The following is a 12,407-nucleotide window of genomic DNA, read 5'->3' on the forward strand; positions in this document are numbered from 1 at the left end:
TATTTATTTCTGGAATAGACTGCCATTAAACCTTCTTGGTTATTGCTATAGTGTGAACAAGTTATTTGATCATTGGACCAATGGATATTTACTAAGGTTCTCCAACATGCAGAGGGAGGAACATGGTAAGTAGATCGATGACCCCCAGGAAAGAGGCAATTTGAAGGACCAGCAGAGAATGCCAGGAGGGTGAAGTTGAAGCTGGTGCCATCACCACTGTACTGAACCATGCCCACTTTTCAAGGTGTCTAAGAGAGAGAAAGGAGGAGACGAAGGTACAGTGAGAATCCCAGAGGTATGGAATTGCTTTGTGACAGACAAGGGCAAGGGTGTGAGGCACGTCTTGAGTGGGCAGGGATATTTGGAGCCTGATAATTCCAGGGTGGGGCCCACTGCTGCAATGAACCCCCACTCACCAGGAATCTGTTGTCCTGGGGGCTCTCAACACAAAAGCTGATCTGGAATCTCATAGCAGCCCTGCTCGCCTATACCCCTACCCATCGAAGAGTCCCTGCTGGCACCGTGGATGCATGATGCTCAGTCGATCTTTTTAAAGTAAGAGGCAAACAAAACTGTGTGCGGAATTGGATGTTTATTTCCACCATCTGCGTGGCAATACAAGTTCAAGTTATAATGGCATCCGCACTCTATCAGTATTAGGGAACCATTTAAACATCCACAGCCATTTACTGATTATAAACACACACTAAAAAAAAGCGGCAAGTGGCATGTGGCCCCGCACCTGCTGCCTTTGTGTGTGTCAATTTCATGCCTAGGAAGCACTGGGCTCCATGGGGATGGCTATATAAGCAGTTTGCTTGGTTGTGGGTTTGCTTTTTTTTCCTGGGGAACAGCATAAACCAAGTTGGCCCCAAAATGCATTTATTGCAAATAGATGGGAATAAATGGAAAATAGACAATGATCATAAATGCAAACAAAAATACTGAATTTCCTAATGTTAAAAGGTCCATTTGCTTATAATTAGTAGATTAAAACTAATGAGTATTTTTACTGGCTTTCAAGAAAAGTTGCAGGGGTCACTGTGCAAAACAAAAAGGCTCCTATCTCCCACCTGCCTCCACCCTCACCCCAGAAGGTTTGAGTCACCAGGTGATGGCAAATAGGGCATAAAGTGAACATGGTGAGACTGGGCATGGGGAATTGAAGGCACAAAAAGAAACTAATGCATTTTACAGGGGAACTAAAGGAAGTTTACCCAAAAGCTGTCAAAATGTTTTCTGGATCAACTTTTTATCTTATGAAGAGTTTTATCTCCTTGAGACCTGTCCATGCCCTGTCGTAGTTGGTAGGGGGCTCCTGCCTCAGTCCTGACCTTAATTAGCTGGTATGACTTTGGGCAGTCAGCCCTGCTCAGAACCTGTTTTCTTACTGGGGAAAGACTTCAAGGGGGAGTTTCATTTCCAGATTAACTTCTCCAAGGAGAGGATTTGCTTCTGTTTTGTTCTGTTCTGTTGGGTTTTTGGACTTTTTTTTTTTTTTTTTGGCAGCTTTCTAACTGAAAGTACTTTCTGCCTTTATGGTGTATAAGACCAATTTACTGCCTGTGAGCAAATCTTTTGGAGGCGAGAGTGTGGAAAATCACTCTCTCAGCTTTCTATCTGGTCAAAAGCTCCAAATGCTTTCTAAAAGTTTCCGTCTCTCTAAAGTGGTCCGTGAGATACATCAGGCATTCTTCCCACTGAGTATCACATTCAGCTCTTCCAATTTATCCCGGAGGGGGTCCCTGTCTGCATCCCTTCTCCTCTGAAAACTGGTTTTGAGATGGCACTCACCCTTCCACTGCTCATTAAACCTGGCTGGCTGGAGCCCCAAACAATGGTTCAATTAGCCTTCAATGCATTTATTTAGAATAAGGGTTCCCTTTATGTATCTGAAATGATTACCCCCATTGCCTTATAGGCCTAGTCTAATTTGTGGTTCTAATTCGCAGCCTTATGTTAAGGAAGTTGGCATTGAAATTGGAAAGTTATACATGACTATGGACTGAAGTTCATTTCTTATGATAACCAGTGAAAATTTGGAACAGGTGAAATGTGAATTTCTCCAGTATCCTGGAAGATATTTAGGAGCCCATTTGGAGTACGAACACCCTTCATAAATCCAGTATTACTAATCCATGGGAAAGTCATTAGAAAAATACCATCTCAAGCCTTGTGAATCTCTTTTCTCTGCACTTGTCTAATTGTCTCTGGTTACTCAAGCCATCTGTTTCTCACCTCTTCTCCCTTTTCCACTAAAATCTACCCTTAGGGGATCTTATTTGGATCAGGACTCAAATGTAAAAAAGGAAAGTAATTAGAGAAATGAACAATGATAGCATATTTGATGATATCAAGATATCATTAATTGGGGTTGATAATAGTATCGTGATTTTTTAAAAAATGAGTCCTTTAGTTGTTGTTCAGTTACTCAGTCCTGTCCGACTCTTTACTAACTCCATGGACTGCAGCACACTAGGCTTCCCTATCCTTCACTAGCTCCTGGAGTGTGCTTAAACTCATGTCCATGGAGTCAATGATGCCATCCAACCATCTTATCCTCTGTTGCCCCCTTCTCCTCCTAGGAGAAAGGAAGATTCCTCAGTTATGAGATTCATATTGAAATGTGAGCTACACCTTAAAATGCATATTTGCTTTAAGGTAAGAGGGTGGTGCAGGTGAGACAAAATAGGGTTTGATAAGTGTCAAAGGTGGACCTCATTGTATGGTTCTCTCTACTTTAATATATGTTTGAAATTTTCCATAATAAAAAAAAATTTTTTTAATAAACCACTCTCAGAGAAACATCTGATAAACTCATCCAAACTAAGACGTTGTTGCTAAGGGTAAATAGCAGTTATCTATTTCCTGATGTAGCTATTAATACATTTTAACAGGATAAAAAAAAAGACTTAAGACAAATAAATAAAACCAACAGTAGCAAATAAGGTGGGAGCAAAGGAGAGAGGAGGGAGGGAGGGGGCCATGAGGAAAATGGCCACTTAAACAAGAGCTTTGAATACAGTTCATCTTAATTTTCATTTTTTCATCTGATCTAATAGGATTTAATCAAGATCAGGCCTCTAAACCCAGCTGCATTTTTTAAAATTGAAGTATAGTTGATTTACAGTCTTGTGTTAGTTTCGGCAATTCAGATATGTGTGTGTATATATACATATATATATATATATATATATATTAGATTTTTTTCCTATACTCAAAATATTGACTATAGTTTCCTGTGCCATACAGTAGGTCCTTGTTTCTTTCTATATTAGTGTGTTTATGTTAATCCCAAACTCCTAATTTATCTCCATCCCTTTCCCCTTTGATAACTGTTAGGTTTGCTTTCTGTGTCTAACAGAGCTACATTTTAAAAGACTTGTTTCTGGTGCTACTTTATTGAAATCTCTTTTTTGTTGTTGTTAACTGCCAGGTAATAATAGCTACTATCAAAGCACTTACTGTTTATCAGACTCCTTGCTAGGTACTTCACACACATGATTACATTTGATCTTTATTTCAACTTTCATAGATATCATCACCCCAATTTTACAGACGAGTCAAAAGTAACTTGTGCAATATCACTCAGACACGTAGAAGTCTGGTCTCTTAATTATGTCATGGTCACCACAGTACCTTGGTCATTACAGAACTCCTCCTAAAGGTTCAGGGGATGACTTACTTTTCTCACAGTGTATGGACCACTTGTCAGAGGTATGCTAAACCACTGTCTTGCCCCAGGTTTAAAACAGTAATTAGTACTTTAAATTACAAAAGAGCGGACAACTGAGGTGTGAGCTAACCTTGAAGGAGCGAACAAGGCCGCGGGCACGGGTTCAACCCCTGGTCAGGGAACTAAGACAGCATGAGCCTCCAGGAGCGGCCAGGAAAAACAGAAAGGAATGAACACCAGGGAGGTTGTCAGCTAAGCACACTGCCGCAGCCAGGTAGCAAAGTCTTCTCTTGATGGGAAGACTGGAGCAGGACCTCTTTGGATCTGCCATAACCAAGTAGGATTTTTGGAGCTCTGTCCTAGAAGCAATAGAAAACCACTGAATAGACTCAATCAGACATGATAGGATTTCATTCATAGTTAAAATATATTTAATAACGCCTACTGAATCACTCATACAACAAATACACTGTCTCATGTGCCAGGTGCCATTTAGGTTACTTGGGTATATGTGAGGGGACAAAGACCCTGCCCTGAAGTAGCTTATGTTCTAGCCAGAGGGATAGAGATAAACAACTGTACATAATAAACAGTTAAATTACATAATATGTTGTATCTTTGCTCTTCAGTGTGGTCCCTGGGCCAGTATCACAGGTCGGTATCTGTTATCGCCTGTGGGTTTGCTACAAATGCCGGCCTCACCCCAGGTCTACTGAATTCAAATTTGCATTTTAACAAGAAGCCCACTTTTAAGCACAAAAAAATTGAGGCTCCACTTTCAATTTTAAGAAAAATTTTAAGCAATGTTAAAGTGGGGGAGATAGCTACCAGTATTGAGCGGAGTCGTCTAGGTAGACCTCATCAGGAAGGAAAACTTGATTAAAAACATGAAAAGGTGAACGAGCCAAGCATCTGGGTTGAGCTGTTCCCTGGCAGAGGAAGCAGCTGGAACCAAGGCTCTGAGGCAAAGTGTGCCCAGTGTTTGAGGAACAGCAAGATAGCCAGTTCGGCTGGAAGGGGCAAGGGTGAAGAGTAGAAAGAAAAGAGAGATAAAGGAAGTCAGGGAGATAAAGGGGGTGGGAGTAGGGTGGCCAGATGCTGCTGGGCCTTTGGGGGCACAACAAGGACCATGACTTACACTGATGACATGAGGAGTTTGAGCAGACGAGTGACTGCACGTCTCGAAAGGATCACCCCGGCTGGGGTAACGGGGCACGGTGAGAGAGCAGGGAGACTTTCAGGGGTGGGAGGGAAGTACTGAAATAATTCAGACAGGAGACACTGATAGTCGAGACCTGGCCAATAAGAGAGGAGGAGGTAAGAAGCGGTTTGATCCTAGATAACTTTTTAAGGTAGCTCCAACAATGTTTCTTGATGAATTAGATGTAGGATGTGGGAAAAAAAGGGAAAGAGGAGAATTCAAAGGTGTGGAGTTCAAGAAAGAGGTCTGCTAAAGATGTAAACTTGAGAACCATATTTGGTCATTCTACTATAAAGTTGGGCTTCCCTGGTGGCTCAGAGGTTAAAGTGCCTGCCTGCAATGCGGGAGACCTGGGTTCGATCCCTGGGTTGGGAAGATCCCCTGGAGAAGGAAATGGCAACCCACTCCAGTATTCTTGCCTGGAAAATTCCATGGACGGAGGAGCCTGGTGGGCTACAGTCCATGGGCTCACAAAGAGTCGGACACGACAGAATAGGGGTAAATATAGCAAACTGCTGTGCTAGTAGGTCTGCTGACTACACCAAAAACTTTGGTCAGATAATACAATGGATGCAGACATCATAGTAAATGAACTTTCTCTATACATTTTTGCTGGGTTGTGATCTGAAACTTCAGGCACATAAAATTATTGATGCATATTTAAATGTTTCTTTAAAAAAAAACTCTCAGATATAAACACAAAACAAAAATTCACAAAAATTTAAATAGAAAAATTCTGGAAAAAGAAAAAAGATAGTCATCAAAAATCAACTAATACTTTGCAATTTCCACTGGAGATGAACAAAATTTCATTGATGACTCTCTCTCAAAAATAATTTTGCTGGGAATTCCCTGGTGGGTTCCTATGTTTAGGAGTTGGTGTTTTCACTGCCATGGCCAAGGTTCCTCTGATCAGGGAACTAAGATCCCACAAGCCACATGGTGTGGCTGGGAAAAAAAAAAAAATCCACCTAATAAGCTTAGAAATAGATTTTCATTTAATTTTTAAAATTTAATTTAAATCTAGTAAAAATTGGTACATTATAGCTTTATGCAGACTATCGTAGCAGTTATTAACAGCAAGTGCTATGTTTCAAGTATTGAGTTAATCACTTTATATCTCATTTAAACCCTCAATCCTAAAGGATTGTACCCACTTAACATAGGATGAGACTGAGATTCAGAGAGGTTAAATGTGAATTCACGTGGGTTAATAAGTACCAGTGCAAAGATTTAATTAAAAATCAAATGAGAACCTGCAAAAATCAAATAGTACAATTTAAAAATGAAGTCGGCTGAAGAAGAAAGTACTACCATTTTATTTTTAATTAACATGTTTCTTTTTAAATACTTCTAAGCCTCCAATGTTCTACAGTCAACAGAGCTTTGTGAAATGGCTGCTAGAAGATTCTCTTCTCCTTCCTCTTTTAAAAAAAAAAAATAATCTAACCTCCATCCCCGTGAATCATGAGTCTCATTACAAAGTATGACTTTCCTTGCTGATTTCTGAGCAAGTTAATACTGATGACTAAATGAAAACATGTGCAAGTAATTTAATGTTAGTTATCTGCACTTTCAGATTTTATCTGTAGCAATGATTAGGTAAAATAATATAATGCACTGCCATGATTTATTAAAAATTTATTTTATAATAAATTATACAATTCAGTCTTATTTTTAAATAGTCTACACCAAAAATATTTTTGGAAATGTCTTTCTCTTTTAGTAAAACATATAAGTTAGCAGGCTTCAATTCTAATAGCTAAAATCCCTCACAACTATACATTTAAACACAGCCTTTCTTCACAGTTCTCTACAAGTTAAAGTTGACACCAATATCACTTCATAAAAATAAGACCATATAAATAATATCTCAGATTTTGCTTAAGGCCTTAGATTGAACTTTAAAATATTAGGTGGAAAATTATAAAGATATAGTCATCAGCCTTGAACTCATCATCTTACATGTGTACATACCATAATGACCAAGAAGAGCATGAAAGTAAAAAGGAAGGCACAGAAGAACACAGTGGGGACGTCTGAGACCTGTATACTGAGTGGCCAAGAGAGACCAGTAATCAACCCAATGTGACAGACAAGAAAAAACTACTTACAGCAATTTAAAAAAGATGTTAACAGCATATTCAGTTGTTTCATCAAATTATCCAGAGGGTATCAAGCCTCTAAAATAATTAAACTTCTACGTACACAAACTTAGTTTCAAAACGAGATTGGCCTCATGAATGCAAAGCACAAAAGCAATGGAGGGCTTGGCAGAAATGAGCACATTTCAGACAGCAGGGAAAGAAAGCCCAATTCTGTATGCACCAAGTGTGTGCGTATTCAAAACAGTTTCCCTGAATGGGACTCATCAGGGTTTGCCATACCTGTCAGTTGTTGGATTTTTCCTCTACTAAAGAAGACAAGAATATAACTTAGGATGAGCTACTAATTCAATATTAAAGTAACATCACTGGTTGAACAAATTATCTCTGTTTAATTTTACTAAGACCTACCATGGCCGTCTAGTCTAAAACCAAAGGCACAGACTATAGCTTAGACCTCATGACAGTACTTACTATAGTGCTTAAAGAAGCAGAACTACAACAGAGGTATGTGCTAGAGCAAAATATCAGGAAAAAAAACTCAATTTATATTTAAAGTTATCATTCTGTATATCAAGTGCCCACTGACGGAACATAACTGTATTCAATAATTCACATTTGATCAACTCATCAACTAACGCAAAAAACTAAATAAAAACATTTATAGTTGAACACAGAGTTCCTAAGGCTAGTATCACATATCATTCCCTGATAGAGGGAGAATTTGTCAGCAGAGAACTTAAGAGCCAAAATGAGAATTGGATTGAAAATACCCTTTCCTGCTCTGTGTATAGTAAGTAACACATTGGGTGTAGTGACCTAAAGAATATTTCACATTATTCAATTTTCTTTTCCGGGCAGACTACCACACAGCCCAATGACTTTAAAAACTAAACTCAAAAACTCTACCTGATAGTCTTAATAAGGGCAGCTGGATCACAAAGACAGAAGAGATCATCTTAGCCACTGATTGCAAAAGATATCATCGGTTGGCCCTTTGCCCCAGTGAGACGATAACTAAAGCCAATTATGAGGCTTACCAATCATTACTAGGAGATTAAAATAAATAACTTGTATGTACATGGAAAGGAGAGATAGCAAGTCAAAGGACACTGGCGTGGGGGCAAAGGAAAGCCTAAATATGCAGAACCTGTAATATCTCTTCAAAAATTCTTGACTTCTACAACCTCAAGGTCAAATTGAAACCAGCAGGAATAGAGTTGGAATTCTAAAATCTCTGAAAAGAAAAGGCTAACAGTAAAAGCTGCAGCTGATTTTATGCACCAGGAATGGAATGTTATAACATAGCTATCATTCACATGTGGGTTGGTGTAAATTATTTTCAATTAGAATTATTATCTATCCAGCAGCTGTAGCCCCAGAACTGCTGATACACCACAGATGAGAAAACATTTGCAGGTCTCTCGACTCCGGCCTTTCTTAAGTTAAATGATGATCACATAAAATAGATCACTCGTTCTATGAAATGATCTTGGCTTATGTGGACAGTATACTGCAACACCAGCAAACATCCACAACGTCACTTCACTTCCCTTCACAGACTGGAGAGGGTCTACAGCAACTCTTCACCTTTACTAATTCTTCGATTCAGCCCCAAATTCACATTAAAAACATTATACAACTTTTTAATCCAGGATTTACTCCTTTGAAAGAAGTATTTAAAGAACCCAGACACTTCAAATATCTGAACCCCATAGATACAAAAACTTCAAAGCAACCTTCTATGATAGTTGTAATTAAGTACTTATCTCAACAGTGGACTTCCTAAGTTGGCAATAAAATATTCTAACTTACCAGTGGGAGTGGCAGCAATCTGAGCTCATTTAACACAGTCTACAATACCAAACCAATGGGGAAAAACACAATCCAGAGAGAAAAGTGGCATTCTCGACTGTAGTGTTTTCAAAAATACATTCAATGGGATGCCAGTAAGTATTTAATTTAAAAAACAGGTTCCATCTTTAGATAAGGATATATTCAAACTCAAATAGAAGAGTTTCTTAGAGCCTCTAATATGCCAATAGGCAGGTTTTGCAAAGTTCCCAACTTATTTGCTCATGGAACCCTTCATACCCTTGAGCATCTCTTAGGAATAAATGCTCCACAGGGCAAGTCTTAACAAATACTGTTTTGAAACTTTGATGCATTCAGGAGCTTCACTAATTCCTTAGACTATCAGTCTTAAAATTAACACCAAAAATAACAGATATAGCCAGTAAGTCTAGAATTTCAGACTCAGAAAGGAAGCATATGGGCAATGGGTAGGGAATACACCTGTTCATCATACTCCATCATTTTCACCTCCCCAGCAAAAATATGTTCAGAATCCCCATGTTAACCACTCTTGATGATGGCTGTACAAAACACCTGAACAAGCTAACCAAGACTGCTTGAGGCAAAAAACACTGAAACAGTTTTCACTTTCCCAAATGGAAAAATGCACATATGCTGTATTAACAATTTATAATTATATACTTAGAAGAGGTAACCTCAGTCATCAGTTAATAATCTGCACACTGTGTAGTTCATTAACATTTACAGAGCTACTTTCTATTAAGTTACTGGTGAATAAGTAAAGTTGCTATGGAAAACTTCTCTTTACTTAGGAGTTCTCTTACTTTGTGGTGGTTTAGTCGCTAAGTCACGTCCAACTCTCGCAACCCTATGGACTACAGCCTCCAGGCTCCTCCGCCCATGGGATTCTCCAAGCAAGAATATTGGAGTGGGTTGCCATTTCCTTCTCCAGGGGATCTTGCCCATCCAGGAATCGAATCCGGGTCTCCTGCGTCACAGGCAGATTCTTTACTGACTGAGCTATGAGAGAATTGAGAGCAGTGTTTCTCAACCATAGCTCTAGTGAGGTTTGGGGCTGGATAAATCTTTGTTTGGGGAAGTTGTCTTGCCCATTGTAGGATGCTGAACTACACGCCTGGCCTCCACTAACTGGATATCAATAGTATTCTGCTAGCTTTGACAATCAAAAAGATCCCCAGATGTTTCTTAGATATAAGCAAATCATCTTGAAGTTGAGATCCATTTCTGTTGAGTGAAAATTAAAGCTTACTCGTTGACTCTGCTTTCCTGGGAAATATCCATTTTACAGGCATACCGTGACTTACACACATCGACAAACATCTAATGAACAGTAGCACTAGTGATCTTTCTAAATTCTGTGTGGTCAGAAACTAAGTAATTTGTGAATGATAAGAGAATGGTCAGAGGAACGCAGTCTACACATTTCAAAGAGAATCAGAGGTCATGTGTAATTTTACTATCAACATATTAGTAAGAATTATCTGAATCATAATGCTTAATTGGCAAATGTTTAACAATTAGAAAAATGTTAATTGTACATTATGACCTGTTGAGGATGGTAATGACTGAAGCAGTCTAGAAACAACAAGTGTAACAATCATCAATGGCCAGCTCAGACCATAGTCTATTCCTTGACCAAATATTCTCCATGAAATCCTCAATTCAAAAATCTTACATTTTGTCTTTAAACTGCTAGCTTATACTGTAGCCTCCTCACTCCTTTCAAATCATCAAAAAGAAACCCTTCACATGTCATCAAAAAGAATCCTGGCATGTGTCAAGACATACATTATCTAGTTTTAAAGCCATTTCTTCTATATCCACATCTTCAGTTTTGTCATTATTGTCAACTCCAGATATGTCACTCTCTTTATTTTGTTCTTTTCTGACTGTCTTTAAACACTTGTCAAGTCTCTTTATGAACAAGTCCACGTCCTGTGTCTTCATTCCGATGGCTGACGCAGCATTGAGGTAAGCACAAGGGTAATTATTTGTATGTGACATAAAGCCCCTGAAAGTGTAGCCACTCACAGTCTGCATAGACCCAAGAGGAACAACCCTGCAAAGGAAAAGATTTACCAATTTAATATGTTTGGTGATGTTAACAGAGTATCACTCATAAACAAAAGAAAGCTGTGTTACTAAGCCTTACACCCACTTTTCTTTCTAAGAAGTTTAAAATCAGCCATAGATCGTAGCCTATGAAAATAGACTGTCAGCCTTAAAATAAAATTATACGATATAATGCACTTCACACAGGAAGGTACTATCTGATGCTTACCATTAACTTATCTTCTATTAAAAAGCTACAAGCTCTAGAAATCAAAAACACCTTCACATCTTCAAAAAGGTAGAAAGAAAACTATTTCTGTTTTTGTACCAAAAATGGAAATCTGACACTTCACATATACACCCTTCAATGGAATATTTAAGTTTGTAAATCAAACCACTTTGATTAACTGCCATGTATCTCCTCAAGTAATCAATAGACTAAAATTACAGCTATCTGATCATATTATGCATGGAAGGTTTTAAAGCAAGGCTCCAGAAGAAATCGCGTAATTGCTTACAGTAGATTGATGGTCAGCAACTACCAATATTCAGCAATGGCACATGCATTTTTAAACCTTGAGTTCACTGGCATACTTGATATAAGCAGATTTCTAATGGTACTTTTTTTTAAAAGTAGCCAATTAAGATCAACCTAAACATAACGACAAATAGTGGCAACACTAAAAAGCAAGGCCAAGGAAACCATTTTATAAGTGTCAAAACTATGCTGCATACAGATACAGCTCATCAAGGTAAAAAGGTTAAGTAATCTAAGATTTTTTCCTTTTAAAAAGCTGTTCTTTGATGTGAAATCTCTGACCTCTGGTAGTCAGAGAGAAATTCTTTAGTAGACGCATGTAAAGAAGAGTACTTAGAGCAAGATACTTCAAGTCATCTTTCTCTGACCTCATCAAATGTAAAATGAAAAATGAAATTCATCTTAAGCTATAAAAGCAAAAAAGACATTTTTCAAAGGCAAGACAAGAATTGCATAGGTGCTTTCAGTTTAGGAAATGGACTTTTCCTTAAAAACATTTTCACTTAAACTTAGGAATGAAGCTAACTTACTTCTAACACCATAGTGTGAAGATTATCTAACAAAGGAAAATAAATACAAAAATTTGTACAGGGGGTAATGAACTTTGCTTTTGTGTATCTATTAAACAAGATTCATATCCCTTTGTGACTGCTTCACACGCCACAGGTGGATGCATAACAGCCTCACAGATTCTCTACCTCATCACTATTTTCCTACATGATGAATCCTCAGGTATAGCTCACCATATACTTGGGGGATTTACTGGTAAGGAAATGTACTTCATTAACTTTGTAACACAAAATAAAACCAATCCCCTTTTAAACATACTCACCTGGCTCCAGAAACCTGTCTTGTAAAAAGCATGGAGCCAAGCTGAGTGACAGCTTTGCTGCACCGTTTATCCAGGGTTTTAAGTGTCATCGCTGAAAAAGAAAACAGTATTCCAGCGAGCCTTGGTTCGCCAGCACGAAACCACTCAAGAAACAAACAATCATGAAG

General features: G+C 38.4%; 1 protein-coding gene across 4 annotated transcripts in view; it reads right to left on the bottom strand.

The window, feature by feature from the left end:
* Positions 1-3,158: 3,158 nt before the first annotated feature.
* Positions 3,159-12,407, bottom strand: part of SEPSECS (Sep (O-phosphoserine) tRNA:Sec (selenocysteine) tRNA synthase) — a 43,807-nt gene continuing 34,558 nt past the window's right edge. Inside the window, exons 10-12 of one of the 4 annotated variants that reach the window (XM_061164482.1) lie at positions 12,241-12,331; positions 10,607-10,877; positions 3,159-4,035 (exon numbers count right to left, since the gene is read on the bottom strand). In XM_061164482.1, the coding sequence (XP_061020465.1) occupies positions 3,925-4,035; positions 10,607-10,877; positions 12,241-12,331 (473 nt within the window). In that variant the 3' untranslated portion in view covers positions 3,159-3,924. Of the gene's footprint in view, positions 4,036-4,074; positions 10,878-12,240; positions 12,332-12,407 lie in introns of those variants that run through there. The other 3 variants (XM_061164480.1, XR_009696514.1, XM_061164481.1) reach the window with 3 other exon arrangements.

Source organism: Dama dama, chromosome 17, assembly GCF_033118175.1.
Source record: "Dama dama isolate Ldn47 chromosome 17, ASM3311817v1, whole genome shotgun sequence".
NCBI lineage: Eukaryota > Metazoa > Chordata > Mammalia > Artiodactyla > Cervidae > Dama > Dama dama.